The 25,049-nt window shown below is 40.7% G+C and overlaps 2 protein-coding genes across 2 annotated transcripts in view; one reads left to right on the plus strand and one right to left on the minus strand.

The window, feature by feature from the left end:
* The window catches only part of TLL1 (tolloid like 1), a 133,558-nt gene extending 114,036 nt beyond the window's left edge, over positions 1–19,522 (minus strand). Inside the window, exon 1 of the mRNA XM_082758502.1 lies at positions 18,764–19,522. Within this exon, the coding sequence (XP_082614628.1) occupies positions 18,764–18,920 (157 nt within the window). The 5' untranslated portion in view covers positions 18,921–19,522. The remainder of the gene's footprint in view (positions 1–18,763) is intronic.
* On the plus strand, positions 18,423–20,517 carry LOC309877262 (uncharacterized protein). Its single transcript, XM_082758503.1, has 2 exons — positions 18,423–18,649; positions 19,894–20,517. Exons 1-2 carry the CDS (start codon positions 18,460–18,462, stop codon positions 20,031–20,033), a joined length of 330 nt encoding a protein of 109 aa, XP_082614629.1. The 5' UTR covers positions 18,423–18,459; the 3' UTR covers positions 20,034–20,517.
* Positions 20,518–25,049: the final 4,532 nt, after the last annotated feature.

Consider the following 25,049-nt stretch of genomic DNA (forward strand, 5'->3'; position numbering starts at 1 on the left):
TATTGCTGGGGTTGCTGTTAACAGGCCTGCTTCTCAGGCGAGCTGGAGGTGATGTCCTGTTGCAGACTGCTGGTGCACGAAAGTCTGACTCCATAACATGCACTCATAGCAAAGATGTCTGGGATGGGCTGACAGTATAAAAAAAGCTTTAAATGGCTATTCAGGAATGAGTGTGCCTGATCAAAAAAAAACTGCTCTCCAAATTTTCATTTACGAAATTTAAAAAAAATGAAGAGTGAGTTCTGGCCTTTTCCCCACAAAACAAACAAAATTGCCTGGGAACAAAACTAATGGGATTTGTTAAAGACCTCTGCTGAATATTATAACAGATCTAAAAGAGCTCTGTATGGTCAGTTGTTGTGTGTTGTGTGTGTTTTTTGTTTGTTTGTTTGTTTTTAATACCTACATATGGTCCTGACAGTGAAAAAGAGGGCCAACATAGATGATTAGATATGGATCTCTGAAAGTGAGAAACTGCTACACTGCCTGTTTTGAACCTGAAACTATCTGGAAAAGCAATCAAACTCAGAAGGAATCTTTATGTTTTAGAATATGTTACGAAAACATATTCCTGACATACACAAAGAATTACTAGCTGTGTCAGAGACAGTTTAATTGACTAGAATGAATTTTAGCTTCCCTATGAATTACCCAACAATTGCACAGCAAAGGCATCATTTCTTTTTTCCCCTTGCATCTGACTGCTTGCCCTCCTACAACTGGCCCCAACATGTTGCTCAGTATTGCCCACTCTTTCCATGCCCAAATGTTGAGAGGCTGAAACAAAGAACAGTAATTGCCTTCCCACAGCACAAAACACAGGGAGTCCTCCCCCCCTTCCCTCCCAGCCTCAGCTTTGCAGCACTTGCTTCTTGATCCATCTTAACCACTGTTTATCAAGGAATCAGAGGCCGGGAGAGTACTTGCATTGGGCACTGTCAACAGGCAACACAGGCATTTCACTTGCTGCCAATGGAAGCTAAGAACCATGCAGCCAGATCTCAAAGAAAGACCCTAGATGACAGATACAACATAGAAACACCCTTCTGTCTCACTATTTCACATTGCACAATACAAAGCAACTGGAAACATTTGGGGGTTTTCACCCTTAAACAGAAAGTCCAGTTGGCTAAGATGATTACTGGGCAGCTCAATGTGAACGTTCAACACTTGAGTTCACGGAAGTGATTCCTGAAAGTGACATTGGTAACGTCGTTGTCTGTCACTTTAAAACAGGAGCAAACATACATATATATATGATGGGAATACTATACATAATTAAAGAGACTGTCCTTAGTAATGTGTGGAGAACATAAGCAGCGTGCTTTGGAAAATTGAAACAAAAATGAACGCACATCAAGTGCCTGCAAAATCTGAACTGGTGATTACAATTTTGGGCAGGCAATTTGGCAAAAATTCTTTCCTACTGATAAATAAAAATGTGGTTTTGAAAGCAGATGTATTTTACATCTTTACTGGACAATTTGCTTTCACTCTCCCACAGAATAGCCCATCAATACTTTAGCTCAATACTAAGCATTTTTTGTATTACTAGATGAACATGTTTTATGTTTGGATAAGATATGGCTGACAGCTCATTTTTCCCTTGCAGTCAACTTGATCTCGTCCAAACTATTAATGTAACAGAGTTCCAAGACAGATTTGCCAGTGGATGTTAAGTCAATTCCCACTGACTTAACAGAGGAAAAACTCAGCCCTTGAGCAACAGAAGAAATGTTAACTGCTACAGCTACTGAGTACAGAGAGTTGTTTTCTCCCTATGGGAAACAGGCATGAAGCATTCTATTTAGGAGACCAAGCAACTTATGTAATGTTCTTATTACTTGTATCAACATTTTCACTGTGCCTGCAGTTCACTGCTGTATAACTAGTTTTGTTACAAAATGAGTTTCTATACCACAAACATCTTTTTGCAAGTACAGTAACTGGATCAAAATAAAGACTTACTTTGTTTCCAGGAAAAATATGCATAATACATAGAGCAGTAAGCTTCTAAAGCAAGTTATCTTCAAACAGGAAAGTATCCCCCAGGCAGATTTTACTACTCTTATTTTAATAATGTTAGGCTGTTTTATAATCCAGTGAAGTGGCTGGCAAACGCCTCTGTAAGATTTTATCTGTAACAAATAATTACAGCAATTTCCCATTTTTCATTTATATTACCAAATTCCATAAAGTCTTCACAATGAAAACTCAAGTTCATGCATTTCTTCAGGTTACAGTTTATCAAACTTTCTCTCAGCATACACAGCATTTAGATGTTCCAACAGCCTCAATTTCAATTGCTCTTAATGGAACTCATCAAAAGAGATCGAAGTCTCACTTTGCAACCAGGTGTGTTCATTTCAATTGCATGAGTAAAACAAACATTTTACAACCAAAACTTGCAAATGTCTTAGTACACTAAGTATCCTAAGTCTAAGTATCCTAATAAGTATAAGTATCCATAATAAGTATCCTAAGTCTAAGATGATGATCTAAAATAAAATACAATTACATTTACCCATACATATAAAAAGTAAAATGCAACGTAAGTTATACAACAGGAATAATTAGAATTACCCAGCTCCTTACTAGCCTTAACTTCTCTGTTGAAAAGAAACTTGACAGCTCCAGTCAGGCCAACCTTCAACCACTTCCCTCAGGCATTCCTCCTAAGGAATATTTTTATCTCAATTATACTTCTACCAGCCCATGATGCACTGAAAAGCTTTCCTCACAGATATATCATTAAGTGCATCGATAAATATCATGCTTTAATACTAACTATATTCCAAATATCAAAAGCAAACAATCTATAGGCCAATCTACACACAGATGCAGTAATACCTTTCACACACTTGCAGTACAGTGTTTGTCTACAAAATCATAAGATAAATATGACATTGAATACAGACATTAAACAGCTATTTAATCCAATGATGTGCAATGCTGGTAAAACATAATTAGCCAAACATCACTTAACACCCTTACAAATCTGGCTGAAAGCTAAACATCCAATAATGGGCGCAAAATCATGCTTCAGACAGGATGAAAAGAGATAAATAGCTAAGACAAATTTTGCCCCGTTTGTGCATGTAATAGCAGAATTTGTTAGCTTGTAATTTTCTTCCACAAAGAACATCAGTGTATAACTGCAGGAAATCATTTAGATCACAAGAGGTGAGAAAAGTATTTCTTACATAAAAACACACAAAACAAAAACAGAGTCAAAGAATGCGGAAGCAACATAACCCTTGCTACAAGAAAACATATTATCAAAACTACAATCCTCTATTAGTTACCTTGTAAGATAAAAAAATGACCACACAAACAAATTAACAGAACCACTAACAACATAATATGTTGGTTAACCAAACTTATCCTTGAGTAAAACCAGGGGCAGATTTCAACTGAATACAACAGAAATTACTTGGCTTTACAATAAAACTGAATTTAACCCTTTTCGTAAAGGTTATTCCAATCTCTGCAAGAAGCAAAGCATGAATAACACAGGTACTTTGACTTTGCACAACTGTATTGTATATATGCCAAGGCAACGTTTTGTGTACTATCCAATCAATTAGCTTATACTTAGCAAAACTATATTTCCCTGTCTATAACCAAAAGCATAATTTCATTATCCTCCCCTGAGCAGCAGTTTTAACTAAGTCATACATTCTAGCTTGTAATATTATTTTATCTGTGTCCGAAAAGTGAACTGAGTTTAAATATTCAATGTTTTTTTCAATTGTCCACCAACTTTACTGTCCAGTAACACAAGTGTCTAAAATTCAGTTACCACGTGCCTCATTCTTACACAATCCTAAAAACATATACATCCATTAGTACTACCTGCATGCATATTCACACTGCCCTCTGCACCATTTACTATTCCATCTCCATAGAGCTCAAAAAGAAGACTAATAAAGGAGGTGTATTTTTTCATTTATTATGTGGAACTATTTGGTTTTTAAAATAACCACAAATTCTTAACTGTAGACACTGTCACATAACAACACACATCAACATTTCTCCCATATGTTCATTAAAATCTTGCATTTTGTGCCATTTGAAAAAGGATAAGGAACATTCATTGGCATCTCACCAGTGTCCCCCTGGGAACAGACGGAAGCACAGGAGTCTCTTCTCCCTTTTCCTCTGAATCGGGAGGAAATATGTGAAAGAATGGCTGGAAGAGAACTGACCCTTAGGGGCAACAGAAAGAGCAACGTGGCATTGATAGGGGGAAAAAAAGTAGTAAGTGACAACTATCAACTTTCCGTTTGCAAAATGGGGACCTAAATATCAAATAAGTTCCTTAAAAAAAAAAAAAAAAAAAAAAAAGGCAGTCTCCACCTTTATGTAGACAACTCTCAGTAAATGCCATCCACTCTACCTCCCCTAGTGCCCATTCACAAAGCACACAGGTATCAATGGGGGGAGTGCTGCTTGTAAGCCTGGGGGAGCTCCTGTCAGAAAATGTTTTCCAAAAGAAGCTGTCCAAAGATGATGGACAGCTGCCAGAGGACCTGCTGGCAAGATGGGCATGACCCAGCTGTCCTACTTCATTGAAAGCAACAGCCTCAGCATCAGGCCTGTGCAGGCAAAAAAAGCAGACAACCCTCCCAGGACAAAAAGTTTCGTATCACCCACTCTGGTGGCACTCCATGGAAGTCACAGCAATTTAGTTTAACTTAAAATTCTGCAAATTATGAATGATAGATACACTGTAAGAACTATGAGATAGAATAATAAGAGCAGTGGGGAAGAAAAAACACACAAGCTGATCGATACTATCTTGCTGAAATATACCAATAGCTTTTAACCTTTTCTGTCCTCTTTTCCATGTTCTCCCCAAATTTCCAACTGGGCTGATGCTCAAGAATGAAACCTTTGAAAGGCAGCACTTATAGAGTGCTAACTACAGTGAGCATTTCTGGTCTCCAGTGAATTAAGAACATTTTTCCTCCTGGATGTATTTGGCAAAACAAGCCAAAAAATATTAAACACTGCCCGAGTATCTCTTCTATTATGCTTAAAGGCTATTGGGAAATGGTATACATTTCATTAAGTTTCCTTTGAGTCAGCTGTGGATGCCTTACATGCCAAATATAGTGAAAATAGACAGTATAAAATCTGACAACATTAACTGAACTGAAAGTTTGGTGCTGCAGAGTGAAGATAGGATTCTGAATGTTTTGCTTTTCGATATGTGTTAGAGGAAATGTACTGAAGATGACAAATAAAAGAGATGAAAGTGATCAAAAAAAATCCTGTCCTATATATAGAATGAGAAAGATACATCTTATATGGAAACAGCACTTAATAGGATGTCTGCAACTTATGTTTCATCATGTATGATTCATTTTTAAGATGCAAACAAAAAAATCTTTATTATGTTATTTTTATACTCTTCAATAAAACTATATTTAGAACTTCAGTGTGTATACTAATTCATGTGGTAAACCTTTTGGAAGAAAAAGCAGGAAATTAGTCATTGAACTGAATGCCTGTTTTAAAGTATACTTATTTTAAATGTACCTTTGGTAATTTTTGTGAAGCGCACAATATTATTTTCATTATATTAAAATAACTGACCCATTATGAAAGACCTATCATAATTCATTTCTTTAACACCCCTTAATTCTCATAGAATTTTGCATTAACAAATGTCAATGTGCCTACTACTCTTTATCACTAATAATAATAATAATTGCACATGTACAAATGACACCTAAAACATTACCACATCCACAGAAAGGTTGGGTCTGTCTTGCAAGCATAGACTCCCTAAAATTTGGACCCTAGGAGCTGCATCGACCCATCGACCCCTAGGAGCTGCAGCAAGTACCCTCCAGACTCAGGGGGGAGCTGCAGCATTTATTATACACAGTATGGCTTGCAGCCAAAGGAGTAATTTAGCAAAGGTTTTGGCCAAGCAGGAAAGTGTTCCATTTCTTCTGCCATTCATTGAGACCCACAAGGAAACTGAGACAGGAAGTCAGACTTCCAGATAATAGGAGTGTTCCTAATGATGTACTTTGGCTTGCAACTCAACAGTTCCTCTATGCTTGCCCTTGGTGCTACATCATCTTTCTATATAATTTCACCACTGTACAGGGGGAACAACAACAAAGACATTTTAAATGAGTTTCCCTTTGCACCCAAATGACGGTGACCAGTATTCCCTGCCTGGGAATATCTGCTGTATTGTGTATGAACAACAGCTAATTATTTTTTTCTTAAAAACAGCTGTTTGAAAACAGCTGGGAAATTAGTCCAGCATAATATCACTTCGAAAAAATTCTTCCTTTGCAATGCCAACATACAGACATATTTTAAAATGTCACAAAACTCAGAAACTAGGAAAGGGGTAACCAGGTAGTGAGGTGCAATGGACCTCTGCCAAAAAAGATACGTAAGTTTATTTTTTTCTCAGGTACAAATTCTGTCCTGTGATATATGTCACCGTGCCATTCATCTCATTAGAAGTAACAAGAGATCCTAAAAGGAAATGTAGTGCAAAATTCAGCCTGAAACATATCAGCACATAAACATAACACACCGTAATGCATTTAATATCCCTGCATAAATTTGCCTGGAAGCAAATCAGATTTTAAAAGAGACACTGATTTATCATAGAGAGAAAAAATAACAATACCTTCCTTGACTGCTGTTGACACCTGACATGGGCATAACTCCCTGTCATGCAGTCCATACCATGGCCCATAGTCCAGGCCAGTAACACATCACTAGGGCAAGCTCTTCCACACCCCAGGACCTGCTGTATCTCATCACAGGAGTGGAGAAACAAGGCGGTGCTGCTGTAGGTATGGTAGTTCAGGGAAAGTTAGTTACTTTCCTTTGACCAACTTTACACAAAGAAGAAGCCTAACAAACTTTCAGACACACCATCTTTATAAGCTATGGCATTTTACCAGGTAGAAGAGCTCCTGGAAAATCTGGAGCAGTGTAAGAAAGTAAAAACAGAAGACCTGTGTGAGAACAATTCCTCCATATTTATCCAAATTACATGTTGAAACAATATAGTTCTAGAAATTTTGATATGCTTATCATTGTGTTAATTAAAAGTTACTGCCTTAGTAGCAGCTGAATACCAAGAGCAGTTAAAATGGACTCACAGAATTTTGTATTGGAAATGGCTTATCCACAGCTGTAGAGGGCTCAACACAGGATAATCCATTTTTTTGCATCTCAGTTTTTACCTTTTTACCCTGTAGATAATGCATGCAGCATTCTGTGGTGTCTGCCTATTCCATTTGATTTCTCTAAGCACCTTGCCAGGAAAACATGCACCTGAGGCTTCAGGGAGGAGAGGGGAAAAAAAAAAAAAAAAAAAAAAAAAAAAGAAAGAAAAAAAAGAAAAGGAAGGAAAACTAAATCCCAAACTGATTATAAAGAGTGGAGGAAGGAAAGGCTTTGGGGGAGCCATGAGTCCTGCACTCGTCTCTGTCACTGCAGGAGTAAGTCAGGACCTCTCTGATATCCTGCCTATGTGTTCTCCTTTGGAGTGGAGAGCCAGCTATGACGGTTTATCTTGGTACCAGAACAGTCATAGAAAAAAAACAAATAAATCAGAACTGATTAACACATAAGAATGAGGATGCTAATTTGTTTCTTTAGCACATGCAAGTGGATTCAATATCTTATCAAGATCTTTGCTGATTTCTGTGACACATCATCTGCTTGTTGGAAGGAGAGGAAAGAAGAAATTCTCCACTGAAATACCTAGCACGTTTCAGGTCAATGAAGCCAAGCCAGAGTACATGAGCAGAAATCAAGGATAAATAAAATTTTATTATTCCATAAAATATCGAAGTTAGAAGTGAGTATTAATATTTATGTTAATTTGATTATTTTTCCTTAGGGCCTTTATTCTGAGTTTGTTCATACTTAAGTAAGACAAAAGATTTACGTTTATAACCAAGTCTTTCTAAATAATTCAGGAAACCTTTGACTTCCTATATTTCCTTGGGTCTAGAATGACTAGATCAATGAAACAGAATAAAACATTAAATGTTGTAGAATTCTGTACCATAATACAAATAAACAATGTATACTTTATTTTACTCTTGAAAAATTATCCAGGAAAAAATATTTTTTTTCCAAGTTGAAGTCTATTAGTGCTACAACTCACACTTAATTCAGCTGCTTCCAAGGGACAGGTATATGAATGAACACATCCAAAAGTTCTCACCTGGGTTTCTGTATTTTCACTTGTATTTCATGTGTGAAAAGGTTTCATCCTCATTACTGCAGATAAAAATAAAAGGACTAAAAAATAGAAACACCTTTCCTACACTCTTTCCTCCCCAGCATTCCCACTATTCAGAGATCAAGGTGTCCACGAACTCTAAAAGGAGAAGCTTTTCATGATGAATAAAGATTTTTCTCCTTCTCCTGCTTAATAAGTGCAGAAAACTCCATAACTAAAGCTAAGCAAAGGAATGCCTTCAAACAAGAATCCTCAGTCAAATCTAGTGTCATTCATCACCTGCATTTCTCACTCAGGACATGATTGAAGTTCAAACAGTGAAGAAACAGTATCAGAAAGAAAACAGATGTTTGGAAATACAAAAGTAATGAGTTGCATAGCTTTGGGAAAAAAAAAAAAATACACTTTTTCTGCTGTTTATATTTTACCATTTAACTAATTCTTCTACTTCTTAAAAAAAAAAAAAAAAAAAAAAAAAAAGGATATATTTTCCACACCTATCCCTCCACTTGTTCCTTCTAGTTTTCCAAGATCCTTACAGATTCTAGCAAGCCTCTGTGATAGACTGGGATACGAAATGTTTTAATAATGGTGTCTTGTAAACTAATGAAGAGACTTTCAGTGCTCGTCAAATATTAGCTAATAGTACCTGATTTAGCTGATATTATCACAGACTATACTGACACCAGTTTCATATGCCTGCAGTACTTTTTAACAAATGGCTTATTATCTTTGACTACATTTCTTGAAATTAAACAGATAAGGAACTATATGTCCAACTGCAACCATCATGCTTGTCAGTATCTTTAACCATTCATCAGATAGAACATTTAATAGAGTATTCAGCTATGACAAGAAAAACCTATCTCTAAAGACTGATAAATTACTGCAGTAATCTAAATCCATTCTTATCCTGAGGCTTCTGGAGTGGGGGTGTTGAAAAAAATCAGATGCTGTCGCAAGCTGCTGGATTATTTTCACACCCCAGTCCAGCAAGAAAGAACCTGCAATCACAAGGTCACTGAATGCAAGATTTCATGATACTCTTGTATTAGTGATGACATCTATAGAAACTGGGGCAAAAATCCAACTGCCTTCATTAAAGTGAAAAGCATGTGAGCACATGAATACAAGCGAGCCATAGGCCAAGTAAATTAGTCAGCTCTGCACTTTATTACTTATTTACCTATAAATATCATCTCTAAAGTAACTGGAAACATTCCCACTGAGTTCAATAGCCTTTAGATCATGCTTAACACAGAAATTAACACAACATTTCCCAGTGTCGCAAAATAAAATAAAAGATATAAAAGCACCCACACAACCTGTATACACAACTTTAATGATCTTATAATAGATACTTCTACAAGTAACTGTGCTTTAATGATGCTTCCTTAAATAATCAGGTGAGCAAGTGAATACATGTGTTTAAAGCTAAGCATGAAAGTGCTCTAGTGGACCCGCAAAAATAATCTATAAAACATGAAATACCGTTCAATGTCTTTGCAGTCATACTGAACTTTGAAATTCATTCACTTCCCAAAACAGCCAAATTGCATTTATTTTTCAGGCTTGCTACAAATGCTGAGTTTCTGAAATAGCATTTAGGAAAGGCTGAGGAACAAAGGAACTGCAACACTGGATCACATCCAAGGTCCTGTCTCTGACAGCAGTCACTACCAGCTGCTTCAGAGAGGAACAAGAATCTGCAGTAGGTAGACAAGGATAATCTTGCCATGCACTAGGGTTCATCCTGGTTTTCAGCTACTAAAAACTGTCTTAAACTCTGAAGCCTGAGATATAACATCCACTTTAAAATCTTATCACCATTAATTGTCAGAGCACTGGATGCTCCTGCTGCCTACATGTATGTAAACGTCAAATCCCATATCTGAGCACTACCTAAGTAACAACCTGTGGGAGACTTCTGTCTAAAAATAAAGTTGTATAAAAGGTGCATATATCCTTGACTCAGCTCTGAATTTGCCACTCTGGAATTTAACAGACTAATAACAGTAGAAAAAAAAAATCATTTTTCTTTTTTAATCTTCTTGTATTATTTCTTACATTGCATGTTTATCATGTTCAATTTAGAAAACAAATTATAGAGAAGGACATCTTTTTAATCTGTTTTCATTAAACAGTTTTCCCAATAACCTATACTTCATTGAATAAAACACCAGCATGAATTTGATTCCTTAACTATTTAAAGGTTTGATTGTCATTTTTGTGCCTGAGGGTTGGTTGTCTGGTTTTCTGAATTTGCTTTGATTTAATAATTCCTTTCCACGCATGAAAGATTAATCTATATTGGTTTTCATAATGCTATTATAGTATATCAATAACAACGTAATAGAGATTCCAGAATTTAGTTCTGAAATCATCTTGTTTAGCTGCATGGTTAGAGAAAGACTAAGCAGTTTTTATGATGACAAAGGGGTTGGCAGATGGATAGATTAAAGATCCTGGTACTAAGATGAAGATCAGTAAAAGATGTTAATATGCCTTCATAATGATACTGACAGTTTTGCATTGAAACACATTATGCTTTTAGTCAAAAAGAGGTTAAGCAGATTGCCTTAACAAAAAATACCTAATTTGTCTACTGACCTCTATGCATATACACCTTTACAAGGGCTGAAATAGACACAAGAATGGAAACAGTTGTCAGGCAGTGAAGCTTAACCTACCTGGAAGTAAAACCAAGGTAAGAGCATGATCGTAAGAGCAATGTTGAGTAAAGGGGGGAAAATTGAGTACAAGAAAAAAATGAAAATGTATGCAAATTTGTTATAAATATAAGGACATTTTACCAGATGGAGAAATTGGGCAGTTCATCGTCATGTTCTCACACCCGCAGAGTTGTTCTAAAACTACTCTGCCTGAAAGCAAATATAACTGGCTGTGCAAGAAAACTATTTAAATAAACCCTGATATTATATAAGAACCATCTGAAATTATTTTCTTTACTTATCTGGGTACATCATCTGGAAACATAAAGGAGGTCTGTATCTTGGCTACTATTTCTAGAATTGCTATGCCCTATTCAAAATCCTGCTTACCAGAGAAAGTGGAAAAATGTTGAACATCTTCAGTGAAACAATGGCCATGACAGTAAGAATGTACCTAATAAACATCTATTAAAATGTCAGACACTAATAAAGTGTGTTCATTTTTGTTTAATAACAATTAGAGTTATTACTAGGAATATGTTTAACTATTGCTACCAGCATGAGAATAATGTAACCTATACACACAGCTCTTTAGATATATTCCTCTCACCTGTTGTCCATGCTGCCTCACTTCTTCCAAGACCAGATATTTAAACTACACCACAGAGCTTACAATACCCAAGGAACACAATGTGGCTGGAGAGGCATTTGCACCCTTCAAATGTAGCATTCTGCCATTCAATTTTTGTAGGAAGAGGAATGAAATTCATTAAGACAGCAAGACAGATGGTCTTGACACAGCTGAACTTTGTTTTGCTGGGTAGCATCAACTTTTAAAGTATGATTTATGGCTACTTTAAAATTAAAGATTACACAAAATTTCAAGGATTTCATATAATAGAAATTGTTGCTAAGGATGTTCATACATTTTAAATGACTAAAAGTATACCTCAGAGCAAGCATGTTTTCTGCAATATAGTCTATAACCAAGAACATTAATTTATAAAAAAAATATATATATATTTTCCTAGTCAATTATTGGTCTTCTTGTCAATAAAATACAGAACAAGGAAGCTGGCTACTTCCATGCTATGCATCATATTTCACACACTTCAAAATAATAATAATAAAAAAAAAAAAAAAAAAGGAACTATCAGGAACTATTTTAGGAAAAAAAAAAATGATTTGGTGGTATTTTTGTCTTATTTGCCATCTGTTTTTAAGCATTGAAGAGAAAACCCACAAACATACACTTTGGAGTATTCCTGCTCTGTAAGAGCTATCTGCTCAAATATTTTCAAACACTTGATGTTCACAGGTTTATAGTCACTCAAAATTTGCACTTGCAGATCATTTCTCAAGCAAATAAAATCATGAGAGCGTCCATATGAGTAAAAACTGCCTCTGAAGCAGTCTGTGAGAGACTCATAATATGGGTTGCATACCTGTTCTGGTGTCTTTTTATACAAGTTTTAGATTTCAAGTACTTCTAGCACTCTTGCTTCTACTTATCAGCAAGGACATCAGATCTTGAAATTTAGGTACATGAGTCCATCAGAGACAAAAGGTTCATGTATGTGTTCTGTATAAACATTTATAGTTGGATATTTCAGCATTTGACATGCACTGTTTGAGACATCACTGGCAGCCCACTAAGCACTCCACTGTTAGGCCCCCAACAACACCGTCATGCACAGCCCACTCATCCTTCCTCTCTGTTTTTCCAGCCATGGGCAAAGATGGTTCTTTGCTACAGAACTACCAAAGTACTGTCTTATGGAAAACCCAATGAGGAGCTGGAAGCTATATTTGGAGGAAATAATTGCGACTTGCAAGCAAGAGAATAAGTAATGAGAACACAGAGAAGAGGATTAGGTGACTGGACAGTGGACAGGCAGCACAGAAGAAAAAAAAAAAAAAAAATGAAAAGCAAGTAGGAAGCACATTCAGAGGAGAAGGGGCATCCAAAAACAAGGAAAACTTGTCATAGGAACAATGAAAGAGAAGATACGTGAAAAAAGTAAAAGAGGAGCAGGAGACATGGAGAATGAACATACATTAAAACATTAACAGATTGACCACTGGCACTTTCTTGGCAAAGAAAAACGTCCTACAAAGAGAGAACTAAAAATACCCAAAGATTTTTCTAGTCACACTTTCAGTGGCTATAACTCTGAAGGGTAGCAGGGAGGAGGACAGGTTGTTTGTGATCAGGAATTGGAGGAATGGATTGTACCCAGTGATGACTAAAACGAAGTTAGATAAAACCCAATGAGACTGAGACAAGTTTGACAAACACTATCAAATGCAGTCCACCCTACTGAAAATGTTTAAAGCCCAAAGCTCAGATTTTGTCTGGAATACATAAAGCATTATCTTCCCTTCCAATAAAAATAAATAAATAAATAAAAAGAATGTTGTACAACCACAACATTTTTCAGCATTCTATAAACCGACTTTTCATGAATCTAAAGCTAGACCATAAAAACCTATTTTATTTTAAAGATAAACACACATTGTCTAAACAAAGAATAGAGTTTTCTCCCCTTGTTTAGTTTATTCACTGTTATAAAACTCAGAGTACTGTAATGCATCCAGGGGAAAAGAAAAAAAGAAAAAAAAAAAAAAAGTCTGTTTTCCTCCACAAGGTCCCCTGTGCCTGCGAGAGCCAGAAGTTGACTCTTCCATTTTACAGCCCTTCTGTCAGTATCACGCACCACAGATGCGACCGTTTTTCTCCAAACAGAAGTGAATGGAATTATGTCATGAGCCTATCAACCCTGTTTTCCAGAGGGGCAATAAGAATGACATAAGGCAGACATCCAGGTGTGGTGAATGTTCCTGTGCTTGCCTGGGGGACCTGATTCCAAGCTCAATTAGATTTGTCAATTAGGCTTGTTCTGCAGTGATGTAATACCACTCCTCTCAGGTCACTCGCTTGACACACCGGAAATATATTCAGAGACAGATCCCTATGGAGAGTGGTCTGGACATGAAATTGAGCTTTTAGTATGGAAGGATATTCACAAAGTTAGAATGTCAAATTTATCCATTTACTAGAGTTCTCCCTGAGCTCCACTATTGAAATAATCTTTCCAGTGAAGTGTAGAAGAACTTTATGTTCATACAAATCTCTTTTAAAGGTGTTGAGATACCACATTAAAGGGCGTCACAAAGAAATAATGGTGTAGACCTTTGAAGAAGAAACATGACTTAAAAACCTAACTTTTTCAGTAGTCTGATTTACCCTGTAAGTCAGTTCACAGAAGGTTGGAGGCCATTTAGGACAGACCATTTAGAAGAGCCAGTTCCTGTTTCAGCTGCCTACGCTGTCAGTTTGCTACATGAACAGCCACAGTCCTGTCAATATGGCAAATGGTATTAGCAGTACTCTGTATTAGTATAAACCACAGAAGGTATCTTCCTGAATTTTCCACATAACCCAAACAAAGACGAAAGATCTCAAGTACATAAATTATGCAAAAGATTCAAGTGTATAATTACAGGTTTTAAAATTTTTCATATTACCAAACTGCATATTAGCATGCATACAGCTGAAATGTTTCTCATCATATAAAAAACTTCATCCAAATTAACTACTGGGTTTTTCCTGGAAGGATCTCTAGTGCAAGCCAATTTCTAGTGCAAATACAACCAAGGCCCACAACCAGGAAAAAACAATAGATCAAGGAATTCAACTTGGAGCCTATTCCCCTAACCTTTAATAATTTCTTAGGAAATGAAATACTTCCAAGAAGAAATGATAAAAGAGATTTATCTCAGGATAGCCAGCTGCCCAGTGGCTGCAACAGATCTCAGTGATGCGGATATGCAACAAAGCTAAGCCTCGTTTCCTCACTTCTCACAAGACAACGAGTATTTTAACTGGAAGATCACCCCAAGAAATACCACTTACTCTGTTGGTTTTTTTTTGTCTTTTTCAATGAAACAAAATAATTCAAAAAACCTTTAATACCAACTAAGTGCAGACTACGAATGAGTATTATAGGATGGGAAACTTCCTACCCATCTCATTCTGAATGTTTCTCAACCAATATCCTTAATTCATTGTAAGCTGTGAGCACACACACACAAAAAAAAAAAAAAAAAAAAAAAAAAAAAAAAGCCTCGGGAATCCAGAGATTAATGTAGGTGCAAACTGCAATCTGAAAAGCTTGACAGTGCCCATTTAAATCTAATTAGGCATTTTAATTTTTGGCATAATACCTGATTTATACAAATGTTGATCTATGCTCCTAGATTCTTTAAAGCCTAACATTGTGATGAGCATGGCATTCCCAGCTTTGCATCTTCCGGCAAATTAGATCTGAGAAGATAAACTAAGAATGCCTTACACTTGAACTTCACAATGGTAAACACTGAGGGCAATATCCTGCAGAGAGACACAAGGAAATATCTGAGACATCAGAAGCACAGAAACCGTGTTACATCACATCCCGCTGTTGGAGCATGCCAGGATACTTGTTAGAAGAAGTAGCATGACCCAAAATTCATACATAGGTTAAAGGACTGCAGAAAAACATACAGGAAACCACACAGCTCATCAAGTTAGTCTCCTCAGTGTTGAAAGCTTCCTCACCATATCTCTTCTCCTAAGCACCATCATAACAGCACTTCCCCAGGCTCCTCTTTCAAGAGACCCCTTATCCCAAGAGCTCTCAAGGTGCTGGCTTCACTGCTGAGACTAAGCTTGGGTTTATTGTATAAACAGCTGCAGTTTTTTATGTAACTGAGAGCATCAGTTCCAGAAACAACTCTTAACCCTACTCTGCATCCATCAAACTCCTGTTATCTGTAGATTTCAGTCTTCAAGTTGGAAATATATATATATTTTTAAATATATTGTACTATAATATAATGTACTTAAATATATTGTACTATAATATAATGTACTTTTTAAAATGCACCTTACATTCCTTCTGGGTATTTAAAGTCTGAGGAACAGTATGGTTCTAAGCACACTAGACAAAATGAGACCTTTCTCGTTAAGTGTTAAAATACACTCAGAATACTTCTAACTAATCCAAAAAAAAAAAAAAATACCTATAAATAATATCTTAGAGACTGCTTCTTTCCATTTCTGGTAGAGTTTCCCAGCTCTTCCACAAAAGGGAACAACAAGGAAAAAGGGGGCCTACCAAAAGGTCTCTGATTCAACAGAGTTAGAGCTGTATCTACAGATAGTTATCTATATAGAATTATAACCATATCTAGCCATAGGCTAGAGGCTTTATGTGTTGTGCTTGATGTCACGAAACCATGAACATTTTTTACGTGGTCTGTGGAATAAAAACTAAGCAGAAAACACGACTGATTGAAGAAAAGCAGAATACAAGCAACTTTTAAAATAGTTAAATTCAACTTGCATCAGCATATTTGGGGATCTTAGTTGTGGCTGGTTTCAAAGGATTTTATTAGCTTACAAATTAGGGTAGATGAAATTATTCTGGCAGGTCTGTAAAAATTGCATAGGAGTCTCCAACATTTTTTGAAGTACATTACTATGTAAAATCCTAACTGAGTTTGGGTGTTTCTCACCTTGTACCAAGTTGACAAAATTCATTTATACCTGGAACCTAACTGTTACCAGCCTGAACAGTTAAAAAAACCAGCACTTCTACAGCCTCAGCTGTAGGCCCTGCAGGAAAAGCAGGTGTTAATTATATCTAAGATACAAATTTTGCATATGGTGAACACAATCCTGGCAAGGATTATCTGGTTTTATCCAGCTATTTTACACATAGAGGAGCCACACAGACCTGAAGGTGAACAACTCACACCTCCAGGTGTGAAGCCTGGCTTTGTCCTGCTTTACAGCCTCACTGTGGAAGACATCCTAATGATAGATATCAGCAAAATTACCCATGGGAGTCCTATATCCACCCCAGATGGTAAGAACTGACCTAGCAAGAATGTGTATTTGCATTATCCTCCAAAAGAGGCTGAGCATCCACAATTATCATCATCTTTGATGGGGATTGCACACATCAGGATTTCACAAGCTAGTACTAATGTAGCCTCTAGGGAAGATTTAGAAGGAAGAGTATTTGGGAATTAGTCTTGGAAGATCAGTTACATTGGTACATCAAACTTTCTAACTTTTTATCAAAAACAATCAGTGTATGGTACAGTGTGCAGCAGTAAGTACCATGCATTTTCAGTTCTGAAGCATGACCGTATGCTAAAACAACATGAATGGGCTATTTACTGAATATAGAACCTCGCTCAGAGGTTCAATTGCTTTTACAATCGATGAGAACAACATACAACTAATCTTTCATGCATCTACCTGTCTCTTATCACAGTAGTATTCTGTGATTGTAAGCACCTCAAGAAGCAGCAGCAGCAGCAAGAACTTCCGTGAAGTAACTAAATGGGCCAAACTTTCTAAAAGTATGTCTCTTCCTCTAAACTAAACAAAACAAAGTGATGGCAGGGAACTGTCAACACTAATCATATTCCACAGCGTCTTACCATCATCTTTCATGCATAAGCTTAAAACACTGTCATGAATTGTAATTTTTAATTACTTCCACTGCGAACCAAGAAGTATAACAGAAATCCCACAGCAGACAGAGTATACACTTATACCTCATTAAATAAAACGACTTGTATGAATCTTTTTAAAGAATTACAAAACAGGGGGAAAAAAAAAAAAGAAAAAAAGTTCAACTTAATTATGACCAGTCTCTTACATTTGTGAGTGCTAATTGGAAAAAAAGTAATAATGTTTTGTTTTCAGTTGCTTCTACTCTTTTTGAACTTGGGCATTCTTCAGTTGTAGACAAGTAGGACCTAACAATTCACACTTAGGAACAAAATATTTTTGTGATTAGGAAAACATAGTGTCTGCATATTTGGCATATATGTTCACCACATTCTCCTCAATAAATTAAATAAAACCACACAGACATAGCGAACACAACCTTTGGCTGAACTAGTTTTCAGAATATAAAATAACTAATTAATGCAAAGGAGACTGCTGGAAAACTTAGGCACTTCTTTGACAATAGAGCTGTCGGGAGCGTACCACCACCGTGGCTCGCAGCACGTTTTGAAGAGCACATCAAGAGTCACTTGTCCACTGCTACACCAGTGAACCGGGCTTGTAAGGTAAGCGAGGCTGCCGATAATTTCAGCGGCCCCCAGGCTGTATACCTAGAGCAAGGCACCGGAGCCCCACATCAGGACGTGCTGTAGGACAAGGCTCCCTTGCAGTGTGAGGCTGTCCCGGCTCTGCGAGGGGCGCGCAGCAGGAGGGCGCAGCGCAGCCACCCGCTCCGACGGGGCGCCCCGAGGCACCGCCAGGCTCGGCAACCCTGCGGGCGGTCCCGAGAGCCGGGGTGCCGGGCCGAGGAGGGGTGACAGGTTGCGAAGAAGGCAGCCCAGGGAGGCGGCGCCCGCTGTCGCCGCGGGGGCGGGCAGGAGCCCGGGAGGAGCCGCCGCCGCCCTCCGGCGCCGCCTGCGGGGCCCGGCCGCTCTCCGCCGGTGCGGCGGGGCCCGATCCTGCCTGCAAACCTCTGAGCCATGCCGAGACGCCCCCCGCCGCCGCTGCCCCGTCCCCAGCCAGCCCGCTGCCCCCCGCGGAGCCCCTCCTGCCCCCCCGCCGGCAGCACAGAGGGCGGGGGGAGGGGTCGCAGCCGGGGGAGTCCCGGGCGCCTTCCCCAGGTGAGCGAGAGGGGCGCGGGGCTCCAGTTGCGCCCCCGAGGAGGAGCAGGTGAGCCCCCGACCTGCCCCCCGAGCACACGGCGTAACTGCGACCGAGACACGGCCACCGGCCGGGAAAAGGGGGGGGGGGGGGGAAGCTGCCCTGGACGTGGAAGTCACTTACCGGCTTTACAAGGATCCTTGTAATCTATCGCCTCGGCTTTATCCTCTTCGGTGAAATCGTAAGTGTAGTCATAATCGAGGCCAGAGCAGGAGGAAGGCTTCCCACAGACAGTCCACCCGGCCAGCCACAGTGCCATCCTCCAGCAAAGCATTTTCATCCTCCCTCGGGCAGAGAGGTGGTGGACAGGACGCAGATGAATTAGGCGGACGGTTCAGCTGTCCACGCCGGCTTGAAAAAGGAGGGTAAGGGATGGAGGAACCACAGGTTTTTTTGGTTGATTTGGGATTTTGCTCGCTCGGTCAGTTATTTTTGTTGGCTTGGGTTTGTTTTTTTTTTTGGTGTTTTGTTTTTGTTTTTTCCTTCTCCACCTAGAGGCTCCTCGGAGAGCCGGTGCTCTCCAGGCAGCCCCGGTCAGACGGGCGCAAGGCAGCGCGCAGCATGAGCGCCGCTGCCCCTCCTGCCCCCAGCCCAGCGGGGAAAAGCGGCTGGGTGCGTAGCTGGGCGCAGGGGGGTGGACGAGGAGAGCTCGGGGAGCTCCCGACCGTCAGGGCGTCCCCTCGCCTCTGCCACAGGCCGGGCAAACTTCCCGCGGAGGAGGAGGCGGCGGCGGCCGCTGCCCGCGCCCCGCTCCGCTCCCCGCTGCGCGCCCGCCTCCCGCCGCGCCGCCGCCCCCGGTCCCGCTGCTGCTGCCGGAAGATGGATCCGGGCTGCACATCAGCGAACCGCCACCGGGAGAGGGGAGAGGAGAAAGAGAGAAGGACGGACGGACGGACGGAAAGAAAAGGGGGGGAGGGGGGGGGTCCGCTACGGCAAACCGCGCAGCCCGAGTGATGGGAGGCGGCGGCTAGGCAGGAGGGAGCAGGGAAAAGTGTCAGAGCTTCCCCCCCTCCGCACAAGCACTTACTCTACGCTCTGTCTGTGGTCTGCCGCCCCCCCCCCCCCCCCCCGCCCCCTCTCCTCCGTCCCCCTTTAACTTACGAAAACCTTACAGGCAACTAACACACAGTCGTCAGCATCCTGCTTACTTATTCATACAGTCAGGGTCAGGATCCAGGCTGCTTCTGATCTGCTCCCTTGATAGTCTTATGGAAACACACGCGCATTCACTATATGCCTCTATCTCCATATAGCTCTCTCTCTAGATAAGCAGCGCACGGCATTTAAACAACAACAAAAGAATCGAGATCAGATAAAACAACGCGCAGATCGACTCCTGGCAGCCAAAAAGCTCGAGAGAACGGGTGATGAGGAGGAGGATGAGAAGAATTAACTGCAATTTAGGAGACGGGAAAATAAACCAGTGGCCGTGTATTTCGCTCTCCTGCGGCTGCTTTGCAGTGTTAGCCCCATGAGCTGACGGGTGGGGGTTAAGGAGCGAGGGGGAGGGGGAAAGAGAAAAGTTTAAGCGTCCATAGTTTGTTTAAAACAGAGGAAGGCAATATAAAAGGTCCACTGCTCTCCAGAAATTCAGCCAAGCAGCTGAGAACCGGTTCCAAAATGAAAGTAAGAACAAACAAACAGAAAAAAAAAAATCAAGGAGAACAAAAAGTAAAATCGCAGCAGCAGCGCTGAGATCTTGCAGCCGGGCTCTCCTGCTCTCACGTGGATCCCCGGGAAAGCGGTGGAGGTTTCTTTTCCAAGCGAAGTTTCCGCGGTGCCCAGCTCCGCTCCAGCGCCGAGGCGCCCCGAGCCGCTACGGGCTGCGCGGGGCCGGGTTTTGTTTTAAAGCCCCCGGAGGGATCAGCGCGCAAAGCCTCCTCTCAGCCGATCAACCTGGAGGGGGGGCGGGGAGGAGGGGTGGAGAGACGTGCTGCTGGAATAAAAATAAGAGCGAGCGGAAAAAAAAAAAAAAAAAAAAAAAAAAAAAAAAAAAAAAAAAGAGAGAGATAGGTAGCTAAAGATCTTCCTCCCTGCCTGCCTGCCTCCTCCCCTCCCCCGAGACGGGCAGCTCCGATCCTGCAGAAACGCCTGAAACTGTTTCAGACCAAGGTGAGACTTTTCCGTAGCAAACTCTCCTCCTCCTCCTTTTTACGAGTTTCCATGGAAAAGGGCGGGGGGAGGAGGAGAAGGGGAGGGGGCTAGGGGCGGGTAGCGGGGAGTTTCTGCTGCTCCCATTTCGCCGGGGTGTCACATTTAACACGGACTTTTGAAAGGGCTGCCGCGAAGAAGCGGCTGCGGCTCGCCCTCGCATCCGAGCCCCGCACAGGCTGGCTCTCCCCGCACCACTTCCCGGTCGCCTTCCCCCTGTCGCAGGGCTGGAAATCCGGAGCCGGTCCCTTCTTCCCCCTGCCGTGCCAGGAGCGCTGCCAGCCCCAGCGGGGGCTCCGCGGCCGCGGAAAACGCCGGCAGTTTTGCCAGGGCTGCGCGCCCCTCACCGTCGCCTTAGGGCGCAGCCGCCCCGAGCTCCCCCCCGCCTTCCCCCGGCGGCCTCGGGCAGCCCCAGGTGCCGCGGCGGGGGGGGGCCAGGGCACCGGGAAAGGCAGTTACGCAAACTCCGGGCAGGCACAGCTTGCTATCGCTGCTATAGCAAGGGCTGCTAAGGAGAAAAAAAAATAATAAAGGAAAAGGGGAAAAACGAGACAAAAAGCATACCGTCCTCCCTCCCCGAGGCCCTCCTCTGCCTCTGTCCTCCTGCAGATGAATGCTTGGTGCTGCTCTAGTTGGGTACTCAGCAGTTCGTGCCATTAGAACTGGAAAGGTCAGTTAAGACAGAGCTAATAACAGCTTAATAGCAGAGCATATTAAAGAGTCTAGCATCAAGTAAGGTCAACGTCTATAAGGCATCCACGCGCTGTGCTACCTTACATTTTCAGCATCCCATTTGTGTCCATGTTATTCCCAGCTCCATCAGATTGCTCACTGGAGTTGAAAGCCAAAGAATGAGTGGCTGCCACTGAAAGTGTGGTTGCAGCCCTCCGTAATGAATAACAGTCTCTGTCCCAGCCATTCAGTTTGCTGTATGTCACAAGGCCCGCATAAACCACCACATACCACATCACAGAGAAGCCTGGGAAACTTGTGGCCTTTTTCTTTCCCCTCTTCCTCAATGTAATTTCCCTGACCAGTGACGCCAAACACTTGGTGCTAAGTCCAAGGAAGCTATTGGAGACCCTTGTGTCATCCCATCCGAGCACTGGCTGGGCTGATGTCTGCCTTCACTTGTATTGTGTCATGGTTCGGGAGGCTGTATTTTGCTACAGAAGTCAGCTTGATCCAAGCAGAAATGTAGCTTGTGTTATTTTGGATGTTCACAAATGGGATATTTTGTCTTACAGCATCTTTGATTACTTTCTCATTTCACTTATTGGACCTCCCCAACCTAATTTTGCTGGTCTGTCAGTCTTGTTTGATACGCACACCTGTAAAAAGTCAATCTTCTTTCCTGTGTGTATGCACCTCAACACAAAAATAGAAACAACCTCAGTCGAGCAGGCATCCATGTTAGTCAATAGAGCTTCAGAAACACTGACTTTGCTGATTGCTTTGCAGACATGGAAGAATATACAACGTGCGATCCTGAACACGCCAGTCTCCCCAGTGAGGAGATTATTAGACTCTCTCCCCAGCGGGGGATTAGCTCTTGCAGTAAGGTACGCACTGACGTCACCCCCAGCAATCTGCCCCCGACCTCGGCAGCACCAGCACCAGCAGAGCAGCACCAACCGCCAGCAGGCTAGAGGACAGCTGGCCTTGCTGAGCCCTGACTCAGGCAGGAAACAAACTCAGAAGCGCTAGATGGGAGTCACGCAGAAATCTGTGCACGTAAGTGCTGTAACAAATAGATGCGGGTATAGGTCAGGGTAAAAGCTGTTTTCTGCTTGTAATCCAGAGCAGCTACACATTAAAATTGCTCTTTAAAATCAGCATTGCAGCTCTGCAGAAGCTATCCTACATTGCTTAGGTATTAATATTCCCATCAGTCACATTAGTAAAAGTCTTTCCTCACATTAAAATAAAATTTTCCTAGTAACTAAACTGGCTGACATCTTTAAAAAAAATAAACTTTTTCCCTAAGTGACCTCTTAAATATTCAATCTAGCTTGTTTTTATGATGCAAAATTTTGAAACATTTTAAGTACAAAATATTTTTTTCTTATCACACATTCATGTCTACCATTCTAAAAAGCTCACAACTCTGATAATCCATCTGACAACACAGTCAATCAAAAATCCATCCTACAGCCGTTTCCAAAGAAACGAACACATAGCCAGAAAGACAGAATGCTTGAGCTGGAAGGAAACCAACTAAAGGAACACAACAACAGCGACAACAAAAACTCCAAGCATTTTGCTTTTTTCTTTAAATTTCCTTGTTTGGACATATATTACAGTGACACAGGTAATGGTAAACACAATTGCATGAGAAGTGGCTGTAGTATTTCATTTTTTTTTTTAAATCCAGTCAACTAAAGGCTTTTCTGCTCTTCCCACACACACACACGAAGAAGAACTTTTTAAAAAAGGACAAGTTTGCAAGAAAGACAAACAATCACAGAACTAAAAAAAAAAAAAAAAAAAAAAACACACCACATGTCTGAAACCGTTGCTCGCACCTCCTCCTCATTCTTTGGCTATCTGTCTCCTGCTTAGGCCTCAATCTCGTGCACAGTTTTAGGTGGGTGGACACAATGGGCTTATCCACATGCACCAAACTCGGCACATGCTGAAGTCTTTGAAGACTCAAGACCAGTACTGGTCAGCTCCTCGGGACTCGCAGGATTTTTCAAGAGGCTAACAGAGTGAAATTCAGAGGGAATTGGTTAGGTTCCCACTTTTATCTCCTGTTAACCCCATTCCTAGTCCGTTAGGTACCTCAGGCACTTCCAAAACAGTTGAAGCTATGTTTGAGTTCCCAATTCTACAAATTGTTACTCAATAGGGAAGTACTGAAGCTGGAAGTGCATTGTGGCAAATAGCCTCTCCACAGTAATAGATAATCAGGCATATATAACACAGATACATACCAAATAAACAATATAAATTATAGTGAAACTTTTGAGGTTAAAAATCAAGCAGTCATTATCTTAACAGCAATGAGCTCACCTGTGAGTCCTTGTTTCTCCATTCTCTCACACATCTATTCATGTATTATGAAACAGCTGTTTGTTGTATGTCCACATGCTTTTTTCTTCCCCCTACAGGTCTCTGTGTTTAATTTACAAAAAGCCCTTCAATATTATGTTTTATGTTTATTTTTGAAAGCATGGTGTATACTTTATTCACTACACACACATTCAGATCCTACTCTGCATACAGACCTATTAATTTCTTTGTGGGCTTTAACGGATCTTTTTGGTATTCACCTGCTTTGGAAATATTAATTAGTTTAGTTTCATAATACACCCCTCAGATGAGGGGATATGAATATTACACTTGAGACAGTTATAGATCGTCTGGCTTGATACCTTGTAGACCTGTCAAGACTTGGCAAATAGAAAACACTTACTTCAAGGCCCAGTTTCCACTGGCTTCAGCTGCAGTAATCTTACTCACCAAGCATCCAGAGCTGCTTCTGATTAAACCCTGGAGTTTTCACACATCCAAAAACAAGATGCAAATAATTAGTACACAGTGTAACATTAAAGTCTTAGAACAGCTTTATCAAGGAGCTCTGTGGCAAAGGCAAGGGCTAAGACAGAAGTCTTCAGGTCATTCAGCTCTCCAAAGACTTTCAACACTGTTTCTCTTCTAGGACAAATGTGACCAGTCTTCTGCCAGCAACAGCCACATCAGTAATGGCACCCACATAATTCATCCACCGCTTTGAATTTTCTGCTTCTCCATGAAGTACCTTCTAGCACAGTCCTGTGTTTGGCTTAGCATTTGAGGCAGAGCAAGCCTCTCCAGCACTGGATTTCACAGGTATTACTGACAGAAGGGTGACAGCAACCCTTGAGTTTTCTTCCAAGCTCCGGGAGAGGGCTTTATTTTATTTATTTTTTTATTTATTTTTTAATAGAACACTCCCGCCTGTTTGCTCCCCATGTCCCTGTTTTTCCTTATCTTCGTTTGCTATTTCTAACCTGCACTCATTCTCTCCTCACTCTTGGCTCTTCATCCCAATTTTGTTTTTCTTATCTAGTTAATGGTAGTGTCTGATTCTCATCACTGTTCCAGCTGTCCTAGCTGTACTCTTCTTTAATCTTATTTTGGAGCTCCTCACTCTCAGATTCACATTTAGCTGCGCAATTTTTGTTTGTTTTCACTCCCATTGTCTAGTTGCTTCTTTTCTTAGGCTTTTTCACATGATTTAACTTCCACCCATGTCAACATTCACCTTCTTTGT

This window comes from Aythya marila (genome assembly GCF_965140915.1).
Source record: "Aythya marila genome assembly, chromosome: 4".
In the NCBI taxonomy this organism is placed as follows: Eukaryota; Metazoa; Chordata; class Aves; order Anseriformes; family Anatidae; genus Aythya; species Aythya marila.

What these genes read in the sequence shown, in the direction of transcription:
- LOC309877262 (XM_082758503.1), top strand. Translation starts at nt 18,460, where the DNA reads ATGCCGAGACGCCCCCCGCCGCCGCTGCCCCGTCCCCAGCCAGCCCGC. An exon ending in GCGCCCCCGAGGAGGAGCAG is followed by an intron (nt 18,650 to 19,893) that starts GTGAGCCCCCGA and finishes ATCTCCATATAG; the next exon opens with CTCTCTCTCTAGATAAGCAG.